At 34.4% G+C, this 16,058-nt stretch overlaps 1 protein-coding gene across 1 annotated transcript; it reads right to left on the bottom strand.

Moving 5' to 3' along the window:
• Positions 1-13,610: 13,610 nt before the first annotated feature.
• LOC142344190 (group XIIA secretory phospholipase A2-like) lies at positions 13,611-14,424 on the bottom strand. Its single transcript, XM_075395726.1, has 2 exons — positions 13,952-14,424; positions 13,611-13,885 (listed from the first exon to the last, which is right to left on the bottom strand). Exons 1-2 carry the CDS (start codon positions 14,358-14,360, stop codon positions 13,746-13,748), a joined length of 549 nt encoding a protein of 182 aa, XP_075251841.1. The 5' UTR covers positions 14,361-14,424; the 3' UTR covers positions 13,611-13,745.
• Between the last annotated feature and the right edge of the window lie 1,634 nt (positions 14,425-16,058).

Raw genomic sequence — 16,058 nt, 5'->3', positions numbered from 1 at the left:
TAATCATACATAACATGTCTTAATAATAACAGAACGACAAATACTGTCAATAAAAAATAATAAAAAAGTTCAACAAAAAATTGCCATTGAAATCCTCAGTTATTACCTAACGAAAAGTTAGATATGTATACATGGGCTTGGGTTGAACGCCAAAGATACCTGCCTTCAGTGTGCTACTGTGAAAAGACATCAAAAATTGAATTCAAAATAGGGCAACTACTGCAAAATCACAATATTGCTGTGAAAGCAAGAATCGAAGGCACAAAAAGATTAGCTTAAGCAAAAAACCCACTACTGAAATTAAATTTTGTTTTAGCAAAGTAAAGGTGGGATCTGTCATAAATGCAACTAAGAGACAAAATGACAGAAACATGATTTAAAAGACGGCCAAGTTCAAAAAGCCACTGCTATTTTTTAAAACAATATTCAAAGAGATTGAAACCATTAGCTATGGACTGAAATCATTGAATAAGTTCAGTTGTACCTCCATAGGTAGCCACTGAGAACCTTTCCAGATTTTATCATGCAACCAAAAACAGCCCGACAAATATAATCAAACACTTATTCTCAATTAATTTTTGCTAGGAAACGGCGTCGGAGCCGTTAAAACCATTATCTATTCACGAAAAACTTTACATATGCTTGATTACGCCTCTTTGTACGCCATTATTGTGATTTGTGACCTGCCATTAAAGTAAAAATTCTACAAGGCTAACGACCAAAATGTGATGCCAACTCTTAGATGAGATTAAGCTACTAGCTCACAGAATAAAATTGCATTATTTATTAGGACTTGTCCGGACAGAATTAAAAATGTGACAAACCTCAAAAATCCACTGTTTTTTTTTAAAAAACATTTTAAATGGACAAAACCAATGAGCGTTCAATTAAAAACACTCAAGAGATCAACTTGAGACCCTCGGGGACGCCAATTAAACCTTTTATTAGTGAGTCTAAGACTAAGACAAACTTAGGCAAACAATGTTGAAGCTTAAGAAGCACGAGTTTTAACTAAATATTAAATTAAATAGATGTTCATTGGGTCTTATATGCAAATAGATGCGATCTATCGATAATTGACAAATAGTTGGAAATCACTTCGGTCTAACATTCTGGTAGGCAACAAAAATGGCGAAAAGACAGTGCCCAGAACGATTCGATCATAAAAACCCAAGATTAGAGAAAAGTCAGCCTTGATATTGCTGCTCTCTTTAAGAAAAAATATTGAAAATCTAATTTGTCGAAAAGTCAAATTAAATATATCAGAAAACTGGCAGATTTTGAATTTGAGAACACTCCGATAAAAAGCAAATTAAAACTAAACCTCTTTGGCCTGCGGAAAAGCTTTTAGGTTTGTACTTCTCTCAGGTAAAAGCAAAAGCACGGATGTTATTAACGTTACCATATTTTTCAGCAGAATTTTGATAAATTTACCATATTCTTAGGCATAGCATATTTCTAAGCAAACCGTATAATTAAGCAAAACTTCACGACGAAAATTGAGCAAAATAACGGAAAATGTGAACAATAGTAAGCTAAATCAGACAAATATTCATAAACTCTATCTAAATGACTATGTCGATCGGCCAAAAATGACTGAACAAAAATAACAGTTGAGCATATAATTCCTCGCCCAAAAAATAAATTACTGAAAATACCTATTGAAGTTTCATACTGCCACCGTAACAAAATATCCGACCATTCTTTCTGCTTTTGCAACTAAATGAGTTCTGAAAAAGTTGAATAATGTGGCGTTTCACGATACAGAGGTCCAAAATAATCGGAACGACACTAACAAGCTCCTTAAATAATAGCATTCCCAGTTAATATTTTGTTCCTCGCCTCAATTTGAATTTCAAGAGAATAAATAACAAATCTTATCAAGACAACAATATAACAAAACTTGTATAATGCTTTACAATTCCACTAATGCCTTCATTAATGGTTGAGATTTTCAAGACACGTTCAAAAGTATCCCGGTAGTTCAAAACTTTTATCTTATGATGGCAAATTTTAACACGAAGAAATTTTGAAATGTTATGAATCCATCTATTGCAAAATTTTGCAGTTCTGCGTCATTATAAATTGTTGAAATATATTTTTGCTTCATTCTTTAGAAGAGAAACTAAAAAGGCTGACATTAAAACAAAGTTATAAAATTATTTTGTAACCAGTTGTTAGTGCCGTTTGCCTAACTAAAGTTCACGTTTGCATTAAAAACCCATTCTCTGAAAAAATCCTGAATGGGAATCAATAAAAACCACTTAGCAAGCCAGTAAAAAGCTAAAAATGGAATATTGATACCGCTGTCGCTCCCATTACTAATCATAAGGCGGAAACCGTAAAGGTTTGGTCGATCAAACTCCAAAGAAATTGATGGTTCAGAATGGAGAGAGAAATTTTAATTATAGTCCCAATTTTCTGCAACTTATTATGCAAGGATACCATATTAAATCATTATCGTCACGCAAAAGATGAAAAACTTGGCACAATTAATTCAATTAGATCGATGTGTATTTACCCAGTAAACTGATCTTGAAAAGATTTTGACAAGGTACTTACAATGAAAAAATCAACATTTGAACGAACTTGCAAGATCTTTGCATGGCTGTCAAGAAACAAGATCTTGGCAAGATAACCAAGAAAGATTAAATATGAAATGACAAGATATATCCACATACATTGGGATACATAGAGCAGCGGTTAGAAAAAAAAATATTATCAAGATTTTGTGAAGATCTGTCAAAAATTATTTCTTGGCTTATCTTGACAAGATATTACCAAGATCTTATCAAGATTTACCATGAAATGTTGGTATTTCAAGTTCATGGCAAGATGTTTCAAGCTATGCAAAAAATGTCAAGATCATGAATTTCTTATCAAGGTGTATCAAGTTTCGATTAACTGTGTAATAGATATGTCAGTGAGAAAAACAGTTTTTATTGATACCTACTTCAAAATTCCAATGAACATTATCAACAGCTTTGCAAAAGTCTTAGCAGTTGGATTCAAACATGTTGACATATTTGTTCCGACCCACTTTTGTGTGGGAGGAACTATATACTCCAATGGGTTTTTTTTTTGTTCAGACAATTTTGGTCGATCGATATATTCATCGTAGAGAGTTGTGAGTGGTATCATTGAAAAGCCCGTCCACTGTAAAATTTGGAATAAAAAAGATTTTTTCAATTTTTGTGTGGAGTTATCGAGGTATAAAGTTTTGTGAATATGTGAAGTAATTCAGCTGTTTTTATTCACATTTTCCGTATTTTTGACCTAATTTTCTTCAATTTCGCTAAATTTTTCAAAATTCGACTTTTTGTTTTTAGCCCAATTATTTTAAATTTGCTGGAAGTAGATACCTTAAAACTGCTGCTATATTCTTTTTACGCTGACAAACGAGCTAGTTCTACACCCGCTGGCTTTCAGAGTCTTCTAGAATTATTATTTCGCAAATTAAAACTCGATAATTACACAAATTGCATTTTTATTTTTGACAAATTGAAAAATTTTGTTGAAATATTAATCTGTTTCGCAACCATTTGAACAAATGAGTATTTTGTTAGACGCGCAGTAACATCTGAGCTTATCTTGATCTCGCCATGTATCCTTACAAAAAAAAGTTTTTTAGATTTTAAGGCGACGCGACTTTTTTTAATGGGACGCGGAAAATATTTCCGCTATGTATTGGTTTTTTATGTAAACTTTTTTATTACTTTCAAGAAATTCAGATCAGCGCTCAATGAATGAGAGATACCAATTACAAAAAAAGGAGGAACGAGATTATATTACAGTTTCAGAATAAGCTCATGGTTTTTGTGGCTCTGACCTATTGTTTTCATAAAAAATTTTTTAAGTACTTTTTGAATTTTGCTTTCAATTGTTATCTTTTTTGTAGTCCAATAGCTTATTGTCCCTATTCAAAGATCCAGTTATTTTTACGAGGTAATAATAAACCTAGACAATTCTTTGAGGTGTTATCTAATGCTCGTAATGTTTTCTTGTTCAATTAAGGGTCTCTTTCTTTTTATACTACGCGTTTTCATGTTTTTTTAGCATAACTGCATATATTATGAGTTCATTTTGTTGCCATGTCAAATTATCATATTATTGACAAGACCAATTAAAGGAAAGCATGGCAGGGAAAATGCACAGCGTTAAGAAAAAAAGCATATCTGGATATGTTAACTGTTTGAGTTATATAGTTTATGCATTCTGGGCACAGTTATCTCGAAAAACTTAAATGAATTTTTCTTTGTTTTTGTCTATGTTTGTCTTTTTTGTTGTACGCCATATACCTGATAATGATAGGTCTCAATTGTTTTGCCAGGACGTATAACTCAACCTTTCAAGATCTCAGTTTATAGCTGTTTGTTTTAATGACGTGAAAACTTAAGAAAATTTCTTTCAACCGTATCCTTTTTGCTTTCATTTTCGTAACCATGTAACTCAATCTCAATAATTAGAAATCACAATTGCTTTTGTTGATTCATACTTTTTTCCGCTTGGTTATACGTTGTGACCTATTGCTTCGACCATTCCTTTCACAAAAAAGTTTTCGAGATTTATACTCCTAAATTTTTGAGTTTTTTTGTTGTCATCTCCTCGTAGTCCTTTTTTATAAGGAAGGCTCTTTGATGTTAAATTGAAGAGAAAGTGACAACTTACAGTTCTTGCAGGTATGGTTTTGTAATTACAGTGCCTTGAATAGTGTGATCTCGTAAAATTGTTTGAAGTTTTGGCTCCTTTATATATTTATTTTGTAGGGCCGTGATTTATTCACATTATAAAAAGACCCATTTGGCTTCCGGAGGTATTACATCTAATCCATCGTTGTTTGTCGAAATTTTAAGTTTGTTGTGACTTTTGAAAATATTTGTTTTCACACCCATTTGGGTTTTTGAGCTTCGTGATTTTTTTTTAATTAGTTTTTCGGTCGATTTGTAGCTCACTCTCTGTAAACACAGGTCACAACACGTTCCCAGTGAACTATAAATTGATCTCTATGAAGGTTTTAGCTTTAACATTTGTTTCTCGGTTTTGTTACTACGAGATTTCATAAAATATTTGAGATTTTGTTATATTTGTACATTTTAAAGGACTTTTGTTCTCTTTTTAAATTATAACAATAATCGTAGGTCCCATTGGCTTTGAAGTTTTTCGCAATTAAACATTGGATAATGACATGTCTCAATTGCTTCCTATGGAAATATAAATGAACATTTTAGGGATTTCAGTTGATATCTAATGACCTTAATAACGGAAAAATTGTTTTCAGAAATTGGAAACATATTTTTGAACTTCGCACCTCTTTCCTTTTTGGTCGACCTGTTAACGAGTCGCATTGAGGACAGGTCTCCTATCTTTTCTAATGAAGTATAAGTCAAATTGTTTCGTTTAGGTTTTATCTGATGCGAAGTTGATTTTATGATTTTATTTATAGCCATCGAGTTTTGGTCGTAAATAATGTTTGTTGTTTGATATTTATTATTTTCCTTTCTAGTAATTCTTTTATCAACAACGTTCATCGGTCCTTTAGGGTGGCATTATTGTATTCCATTGGCTGTTTATTGAATGATATGTATGTTGTTGAAGGTTTTCTAACTCTTCATCATTTGGTAGCCGATTAACTCACGAATGTGGATGAGCGGGGTCGGAACCTTATGTGCGTACGCACATTACCGAGCCTCCTTGTTAAATGCAGATTTAAAATGAACTCATGCTTGCTCAAAAATTAGAAACAAAGCATTAGTCACAATGGCAATTTTGGGATCAAAAATTGGATGGAAGATCCATCTTCGAATTATTGTGAGGCGCTACGATCTGTCCAAAAAATTGCAGATTTAAAATAGTAAATTCTCAATAACAATTAAATGTCAGTCATTATAATTTCAAGAGTCTTTGGAAAGAATTTTACGGCCTCGCAATAGTTCATACTGTTTCCTCAATTCCATGTCTTCTTTCAACTGATTCACGTAATCTTCGCCACGTTTTCTGTCTTTCAATCTTTTCACACTATAAAAGCCGTAAAGCCCAGCTGGGATGATGAAAAACCAACAGGCGAAAATTTTCCCGTGTGTATACTTCGTAATACTTTTGTAAACACTTCCGAATATATCCTTCATTTTCGTCTACTAAAGTTATTCGCAGACAATGGATAAAATTCAAGTGGTCGAGCTAGATTTCTCTTTTGTGTAAAAATAAGTGAATATTTCCTTGGCAAATAAGATACCTGTACAGCCGAACAGAAAGTATATCGGCTGTTTGATCCAATATCCGCTTCTTAGCGTACTCGGTTTGATTCTCAACTGCTGGAAGCTGTTCAAATTTGGTGGCGGTTTGAAATTCATGAATTTGACATCAAACCATCTGAAAATTAATGTGACATCTATCTTATCCACACAAACAGCTTTTTCGTTTCCTATGACATTAGATGAGCTGCTGGAAATTTGTCGTCGAAAACAACCGGACCGCTTCTGGAAAATAGAAACCTCAGAAAACTGTTACACAAGGCAAAAATAAAAACAAATGACCAAGAAAAAACAGCTAAAATTGGCAAATGATAATCCCAATAACGTTGAATACAAATCGATTCCTTATATGGAGTTTATACGAAGAGGCAAACATCCCAGAGATAAGGCAAAAACTTCACAACATAATCCTGAATTCACTGAAGTAAATGTGAAGACATTTATTTTTATCTACTTTTCTCAGAACTTTGTTTATCTATAACAGCACAGTTCAAGGAAAATCTGAAATATCCTCAAATAAGGAAAACAGTCCAAGCTTTCAAAAAAGTTGAAATACGACCTGCTTAGATGTTCTGCAACATAATTGACTAAGGTCGCGCGGATAGCGCTGATCTGCCTGGCCAGGAGAAGGCTTTGGTAGCAGGTAGCTTAAAGGTGTTCAAATAAACCCCATATAAATCATGAATTTCGGTCGTGATAAGTTGTTCTTTGGGGGTTTATTTCCGCAAGTTTTCCAAGAACTAAAACAGCTAAACCATCGTTTTTATTAGTGGAACTTACTATTATGGGAACGATTACACGGACAAATCCGGCAGTTTGTGGGACAACACGAATTACACTAATGAAACCCCCTAACAAAAAAGGACCACAAAGACAAAACACAAAAAGCATTTCAATATTCGATTTGCCTTTATCCGTTTTTTCAAATAGAGGTTAAGCACTTACTGCATTTTAAGCAGTACAACATTAATTTAAGGAAGACACTTTTTGCTTTGGTATGAGCTAAACATCTGTTGAAACGTCAAAAGACTACTGAAATCCTGCAAATTTCATTGTCGTTTTTCTTCAAAATGATGCTGCAGCTTATTCCCTAAATACTAAGCTATTGTTTAAAAAAATCAGTATCATTAATATTCAAAATGAAAAATAAAACTTGAGTTTTGGAGTCAAAATAAAACAATGAAAAAAATATCGATAAGGATAAGGAAAGCAAATCAATTATTTTAAAGAAATCATCTACATGCAGCCTTTGTTCGTCACCATCTCTATAATAAAACTCGACTAACAGGGATCAAAACATGATTTGAGTATTTTTTTCCATTATCTTTCAATATTTTTGATTTCAGCATCTATTTATGGCTTCTTTCTTTGCGGTTAGCTGCTGAATTTCTGCTGAATTGGCGTTAGAATAGATTTTTCAGCTGTTTGCATATTTAAGCATTTTTTAGCCTAATTGTTTTGATAAATTTATTAAATAGTTTGAGATGAGCCAGCGAGGCATGCTAAATAACCCTGCCAAAAAACATGAAAACCTTCAAGAAGAGCGTTTAGATGACTCAGTAGACGTGAATATGCCTCAACTTAGATTCCATGTTCAATCACCGCTGCAAACACCAGTCGGTAAACCTGAAAAGAAGAGAACGAGAAGTGAATTGAGCCAATTAAACGAAAACGGTGATCTGGACATATCAAGTTTCATTGATGAAACAGTAGCAAAAATTATTCCCAAAATTATCGATGAGGTGAAGTGTTCAGTAAAGCAGGCTATCGAAGAAATGATTGAAAGGGAATGAGGAAATTTTGGAAGAAGTAAAATCAGAAATCGACTCAGCAACAGATTCCATTCGAGAGCAAATGAGGCATCAAAAAGATGAGCTGACATTGAAGATGCTATCAGAAACAGAAATGCTGGAGAACTACAACAGGCGATACAACTTGCGAATAATGGGAATTTCAGAGCACATAACAACTGATTCAAATAATCGCACGATTTGGGAGTCTAGCGATAGAACAATAAGCAACCTGGTGGAGTTGTCATCCGATATTGGAGTAGCATTGGATAAAAAAGATATCTCGATTGCTCATCGTCTTCCATCCAATAAGAACGAAAGACCCATTATCGTTCGTTTCAACAGAAGAGCAAGCAAAGTCGAAATTTTAAGAAAGAAAGTTGAGAAAAAATGACACAACCATGAACGTTTCGATTGTTGAAGACTTAACAAGAGCCAGACTAAGGTTCCGCAATTTGATGAAAAGCGACACAAGAATAGAACCGACATAGTCAAGAAGGGAAATTTGTTCTACAAATGGAAGGACAATGATAAAGTACATTGTGTTCGTCAACTGTATTGAGGAGGTATTGAGCTGGGATACGAGTTACAGGATGTACAATTCGGCTTTGATAATCCATCGTTTTAGCAATTATATAAAAAGTTACCTAAAACGAAAACTGATAAGCTTTCTTTAATAATTTTTCATCTTAATACTAGATCATTAGTAAAACATTATGATGAACTGGAGTCACAACTAGGCTACCTCGAGTCACCCCCTGATATTGTTTGTCTAACAGAAAACTTGCTTAAAGATAAAATGACACCGTATTGCTTCAAGTTATCAGGCTTAAAAACGATCGTTTCTAAAACAAGACCTTACCGCGGAGGAGGTGTAATCACTCAATGCCGGAAGCAGTAAAATTAGTCGCTGAGGAACAGTGCAACTTAGATGAAAGCCTTCTGATCAAAGTAGAAAATAAAAAATACTACTTCATATTGGTTGTTTACAATCCTACAAATAACAAAATGGAGTTTCTTGCACGCCTTGAAGAAACCTTGGAATGTTTAAGTAAAAAAGACTGCAGCGTTATCATTTGTGGTGACTTCAATATCAACATTTTAAAGAAAAAAATTCTAACAGCAGCCTATTTTGATATTAATAGTAATGGCTTCGAGCTGCTAAATAGTGATCCGACACGATTTCAAGTTCTATGGATTACTGTATCGACCATTTTATAACAAAAAATGTGGAAGGCAAGATTAAAACTCACAAAAATCAAAGTTTTTCAGATCATTATCCAATTTCCCTTGAAATTGTAGCCAACATAGCTATTTTAAGCCAGAGTTAAGTTTTCGAGATTTATCGTTTACAAAATCTCAAGTGAAGTCAGAGACGTTTTGTTTTACATTGAGACATCAATTGCAAAAAAAATTGAACTAAAAGGTGAAATGAATAAATGCTTCGGTTCCTTCCAAGTGTTTTCAGCTGGTTTTTGACCATTATGCTCCTATGAGAGTTTATTGTCACAAATCAAATCTGAAGCCTAAATGGTTAACTAACAAACTAAAAAATTTAATCAAAAAAGAAACAAAGCACATGACCAATGATCCAAAGATCGGAATAACCCCAATTTGCGATAGAAGTTTCTACTTTTGAGTTGAAAATTGTCTGGGTGACTCGTGGAAAGTTTTGAAAATAATAAAGGATCTTCAGGGCAAAAATGAAAGGTCAGATCAAACACCTATGTTGGAAACAGAATTCAGACAATAAACAAAGCCATTTGATTAGCGCAAGAAATGAACTCTTTTTTCTCTTCTGTTGGAGAAAGACTCGTCAATTCATGTGTTCAAATTCCCTTAAATAGCAATGCTTTCAGACAGCACACTAATTTTTCAATCTGGTTCTATGATACCAATGAAAAGGATCTCCTTTTCATTGGTATCATAGAACCAGATGTCTGTGAACCAGATGTCATATCTGATGTCATTGATAACCTATCAAATAAAACTTCTTGTGTTTAGACGACGTATGTTCCAAAGTAACAAAGGCTTGTAAAGACAGTGGATCCCTATCTATCAAAACTGGTTAATATGTCATTCCATCACTTTCCCTACTGCCTTGTCCATCGCAAAAGTTTTTCCCTTTTTCAAAACAGGAAATAAAGCTTGCTGTAATGACTACAGGCCCATCTCTTAATATGTTGGGGCAAAATCTTTGAAAAAATAGCTTACTCCAGGATCTATAATTATCTTGAAAGCAACAATCTCTTACACAAGAATCAGTTGGGTTTTAGGCGCAAGCATTGTAATATTGATGCCATTGCCGATCTTACGGAAAAAGTAAGAGCACATAATGATCGAAAAACAACGGCAACTATCTTCATTGATCTAAAGAAAGCTTTTGATATGATACAATTGACCATGTTCTTTATGGCTTAATGGGTCCTTGTAAAAATTGGATGAAAAGTTTTCTAAGCAACCGTAAACAGTGTGTTGAAGTAAATGGTGCAAGATCTAAGCTGTCTGATATAAAATACGGCGTTCCTCAAGGTTCAATTCTGGGCCCTTTCTTGTTCATTATTTATATAAACGACCTCCCTAAGGCATGTAATAGCAGTGGCGTGTTTCTGTTTGCTGATGATTCTAATAATGCGGGCATTAACTGCTCCAAAAATGAGCTGAAGTAGATCTAGCTAGTGTAAACACTTGGCTGTTACGCAACATAAACACTGAATTTAGAAAAAACGGTGCATGTTAATTTCAAAAATGTGACTCCAGATTCTAGTTATCTAAACATAGCTGGATCGTGTCAAGTTTCCCAATCGCGTTGCAAGTACTTAGGATTTGTTTTGGACAATCAACTTAAGTACAATTACCATATCGAAACTGTTCGTAAAAACTTAGTGTTCAGTGTGGAATTTTGTGCAAATTGGAGCACTTGGTTCCTAGATTTTTCTTGCTGAGGTATTATGATACAAACATTAAACCCATAACTCAGTATGGAATTTTAGTTTATGGATGTACATCGCTGAATGCATTAAAGCCTATTCTAATTCTTCAAAAGAAAATTTTGCGTACAATCTATTTCATGAAAAAAGATGAGCATGCTGGTAATCTTTTTGTCCAGAGAAAATTCTTTCGGTCTATGAACTGTACATATATGAGCTGCTGAAATGTGTTCTTCGTTCAGCGGGAAAATTGCATTCTGAGGAATATATGAACTTTTAAATGTAAAGAAAACCCCCGTTTAACGCGCAGTGCTCAAAAAAATCTAAAATTGCCTTCCAAGTCAAACAGGTTTAAAAAATGTTCGTTAGCCTATAGAGGAGCTAAATTGTTCAACTTGCTGATTGAAAACGTGTTCTTGATACACCTCTTGAGATAGATAATGCCACTTTTTCCAAAATTGTTCATATCATAATGGATTTATTTATATATTCTAGGCAATATAGACTTAACTGACTCTGTGTTTGGATAGCTAAAGTGAATAGAGCATTCAGACTTCCTCCTAACGAACTTCTAAGTCGTGCGGGTTGTTCCTTGGAGGAGCAGGAAGTCTGTCAACGTTACATAAATCTTGGGTTTTCGAATCTTGACACTTGGGTGTCAGAACCTAACCTTGATCAACGTAACGTACCCCTTTCCTCAAACTAATAATGCAACACTTTTCAAAGTCTCTCAGTATGATCTACATCAGTCCGGTAGCTAAATGCAAAGCAATTTATTTAAGTTACTCTTTTTTTAATGTTTCGTTTTTTTACTTGCTTTGGCGAGATTGGGATACTTAAATGGACTTAGTTGACTATTATTCATTTTCTGTAATACAATGTTATTGGGGCAGCCTCAAGTGAACCAATTGGTTCCGTCTGCTGTCCTCTCTGTCCTAAGTATATATATATATATATATATATATATATATATATATATATATATATATATATATATATATATATTAGACTTTGTGTTACTAGTATTATTATGTATCAGAGAAATAAATTATTCTTCTTCTTCATTTTTTGCCAAAACCTGACACAATGTTGTTATTTATTTGGTCTCAAAATACCTTTAGAGTTAACCACCAGATTAGATTTATTTGTTTGTGGGGTACTATCATACGGTTGATAAGAAATTACACGATAATTGAAATGATGATACATTTTAAGACACAACAGTAAGATTTTTTGAAAACATGAAATGTATCTGAACTATCTCCCAAGTAATATTATAAGCGTTGTTGTCTAAAATACTGCGCACTCCAGTTTTTGTAATTCGTTACAATAAGTGCATGACAAAAAACAGTTCAAATGACAAAAATGAAAGCTTTTGTAGTAGTGTACTCTCGAGAATCAGGCTCGTGTGTTTACACCAATCGCTTGCCGGCAGAGCTGATCTTCTGTACAGGATCTCAACTCCAACAACTGCACAGAGAAGACCACGAACAGAAAGCTCTGAGTATAAATTGTCAAAATAATTTCAGTAGTTTAGAGTTTTTATAACTAGATTTTGTAACTGACCTGATATGTTATAAAATTCTCATCCGCCTTTTCTGAGAGTTTTCAGAATTGTAACTCGCTTATGTTACCTCGTTTTCCCGAGTATTCAATACATTGCAGTTTATTGGAAAATTGATGTAATTGCCTTTGATTGGGAAAGTAAGCAGCAGCAGATCGTGCAATTCTGAACACATTAATAAAGGAAGCAGTTGTAATTCCATTAACCTTCTCTTGCAGCTAGAGTCCTCATTGCCTAATATCTAAACAGTCACTGAATTCGCTCAATCTCGTTTGTTTCGATTTTACTCGAAAACCACACTTGCGACGCGTAGCTGAGGATAGGCACCACGTACCCAACCAACATACGCATTGAGTTTCATTGTCATGTTCGCTACCAATTATGTTTTTCTTGGGACAAGATAGAAGTCCTTCCACGCTTTCGAGAAACGCTTTTCTGCATTTTCCAGGATAATTTAGTTGACATTAATATTACAAGCTCTTTTTGTTACTCCATTGTCACAAGTGTTATCTCGGCAAGGTTTATTAGCGCATCATTGTGGCTGTTTTTAATTGGCAGGATGCAGCTTTATTTCGTTAACAGTAATTTGATTTACTTTACTCTAGTTATCAATTTTGTTGGGGACTTGCTCAAATTTGTCAAGATCATCAGTTTAAACGAAAGGTTCACGCAGGAGTAATACTTCGGGCAGATCGTTGCTGTCATTTAATATAACATTTTGCTTTCGGTTCGCAAGGTAGTTTATTATTGCTTAAAAAACTTCCTCCTAATCCAACATTTCTAACTTTTTCGATTTATGAGTTATGGTGTCCAACGCCTTCATAAAACCTAGGTAGAAGACAAACGAGTGATTGCTTGTTTTTTAATTGCTTTGAGGTTGGAATAATCAAATCTTACTTTTCCGAAAAAAAGTTGCTCGTTGATTCAGGATAATCATAAGAAATCTATTCTGTGATAGTAATTACAACTTTTTTGATGAACTTGAGAGATATGTTTGAACATTCTGTGCTGCAGTGTCGCACGAGTCCATTTGTTGCCTCTTCACATCCCTTAATTGCGGTTTCAATCTCCCAACCCCTGTTACAAAATTTGAATTTAAAACATTGATAGAATTCATAATTCATGTGATATGGAACAGTTCACGAGAGGATAAATATAAAATGGAAGACGTTATTCGGCATAATTTACAAATAAACGAATTTTAAAAGGGTCATAATTCAACCCTAGAGCCATCTTTTGGCACGCATAAACAGCTATCTTTTTGACCATCCATATACGCATTACATCCAAGAGCTTGAACGGCCTGTGACATCATTGCAGCAGTTGAATCACAGTCAGACTTGTCCTCACCTTAAAAGAAATTTCATGTAATGGTATTTATGTGAAATACGCATCTTTCGTCTGTAAAGCACTTACGTTTCTTGAAATTCTTGCAATACTTGGTCAAGCAACTTCCAAAAGCGGAGTCACAATACTGTTTCTTTTTATTGCACGTCCCATAGCAGATGTCATGTTGATCGCAACATTTCTCGATGCCTGGTAAATGATCCAGGTACAGCTTGAAGCCGTAAGCTCCGCAACCATTGGGAGTAGCTTCATGTTTTCGATTAGGAAGTTTCTTCCGGTTGCTGGGGCACTCATATTTGCAACCTGATAAAACATTGGCACCTTGATTGAATAGCTGAGCACCTAAATCCTCTAGAAACTCATTGTCCGATTTCTTGCTATAACTATCCACAATCTCATCGGTTTTAGCTTTGATTGTATCGAAAGAGAACAGACTTCCAGCAAGCAATGCAAGTGAAAAATTACCGAAAAAACTCATCGGTACAAAATGTGACCATAAAAACCTGAAATAAATTTTTGTGGCACTAGGATCGTTATCCTTGTTCGTGGGTTTCGGATAACTTCAATTTCAATGTACTTTGAGTTTGGTAACAGCGATAGTGTCTACAAATTCAGAAACAGCATGTCTTCTGTATGTCTGCTAATAATAAGTAAAAGAAGATAGGGTACCATTCGAGGAAAGCTGTAAAGAAGAGTCAACTCTCTTTATACAAACTGCGAGTGCTCTAGGTAAAAGGTGGCGATCGAAACCTTGTTTTAACGGAATGAATATAAATGCACATATTAGCAAAAATGTAGTTTTTTCGAAAAGCAGAGAGATCAATTTTATAACAAGATGTATTAAATAAAAGCGCAAAAGAATTGTGATCAACCCAATGGACGTAACAGAGAGCCCTCAAAATGAAATATCAGCAGCGTATTTAAATTAACCGAAAAAAAACGCATCGTATTTTACACATACAGCAATATGCTAAGCTCTAGGAGCCGCGTCAAAGGTTGTAATATTACTATACTAATAAGGTATCCAGCCTTCCCTTCCGCACAACAACACTACAAGTATTATCAACGTCATTATAATTACACGTTTATTACCAGGGAAGCCTGTGACAGATAATAATGCTGCGTAAGAGTGCAAAACCTGTCTGCTCTGAATGTACGTTATTGCGTCCGAGTATTTAACGTCTTTTCTTTCACTGATTTTTGCTGCTAGTTTCTTTATAGTGCGAGTTGCAGAGGGCCCTATGCCTCCCAGGCAGGATAACACGATTACTTTTTTAAATTTCGCTGTTGATACTTGATTAACAAAATTCGTTGTTGATATTTAGGGTTTTTAATTGTCTCGTGAAAATGTTATGTTCCCTTGGCTTCTTTTGCACGACTTGGCCAGCGGATTAAGAACGTTCACGTCGAAGAAAGTTCTGGCGAATCTAGACCCCCCACAATCCGTTTGTTTTGATGTCAAGTCGAGCATTGTCAGCAGTGATAGTAGATTTGTTCCACAATATTTCACCGTCTAGAAACTGAAGTGATGACTCAACCTCCACGTCATAGCACACGTCAAGCACAATTTTCGTGAAAGTGTCTCTAATTTCGTAGTGCTGAATTTTGGTATAACCCCATTTTGCAGAGTGAAAACCAAGGCATAGTGTAAAATTTTCTCCACAAATTCAGTCGATATGTGTATTTCCTGCTTCATACAATATTTTTGCTAGTTGCATTTCTTGCATCAAACCATTGCAACGTGGTGGTGTTAGTACGAGTAGTTGTTGTAGTAGTTAAGGCTTTAGGTAAATCATTGGCTTATGATACTTCAATTGCAGGTTCATACTTAGCTTCAACTACTTAACTCAAATTTTTTTTGCAAGTTATTGCAACTGCAAGATTAGCAGACATTACTCCAAGTAACTTATTTTGCAGTGTATTTTGCTGACAAGTCGCCTGTTTGATCTGACCTTCAAAGGATAGCAAAACTATCGAATTTAAAGACTTTTTCTGGATGTTTTCAAGATTTTAGTTGCAAAGTCTATAGCGGCCGATGAAATAAAAAAGATCAAAAAGTTCACACCATTTAATAATCCGAATCAATAGATGGATTTTCTAGTTGCCTGGAATTGATTGACGTTGCAGATAAAAAAACAGACAGAAGCTAAACGCATTTCTGGTCTGCAAAAATTTC

This window comes from Convolutriloba macropyga, chromosome 8, assembly GCF_964194025.1.
Source record: "Convolutriloba macropyga chromosome 8, txConMacr16.3, whole genome shotgun sequence".
In the NCBI taxonomy this organism is placed as follows: Eukaryota; Metazoa; Xenacoelomorpha; order Acoela; family Convolutidae; genus Convolutriloba; species Convolutriloba macropyga.
This window is presented reverse-complemented; position numbering and strand designations above follow the sequence as displayed.

Coding starts and splice junctions, on each gene's coding strand:
- LOC142344190 (XM_075395726.1), bottom strand. CDS start 14,360: ATGAGTTTTTTCGGTAATTTTTCACTTGCATTGCTTGCTGGAAGTCTG. Junction 13,886..13,951: donor TTGCAAGAATTTCAAGAAAC/GTAAGTGCTTTA, acceptor ATTTCTTTTAAG/GTGAGGACAAGTCTGACTGT.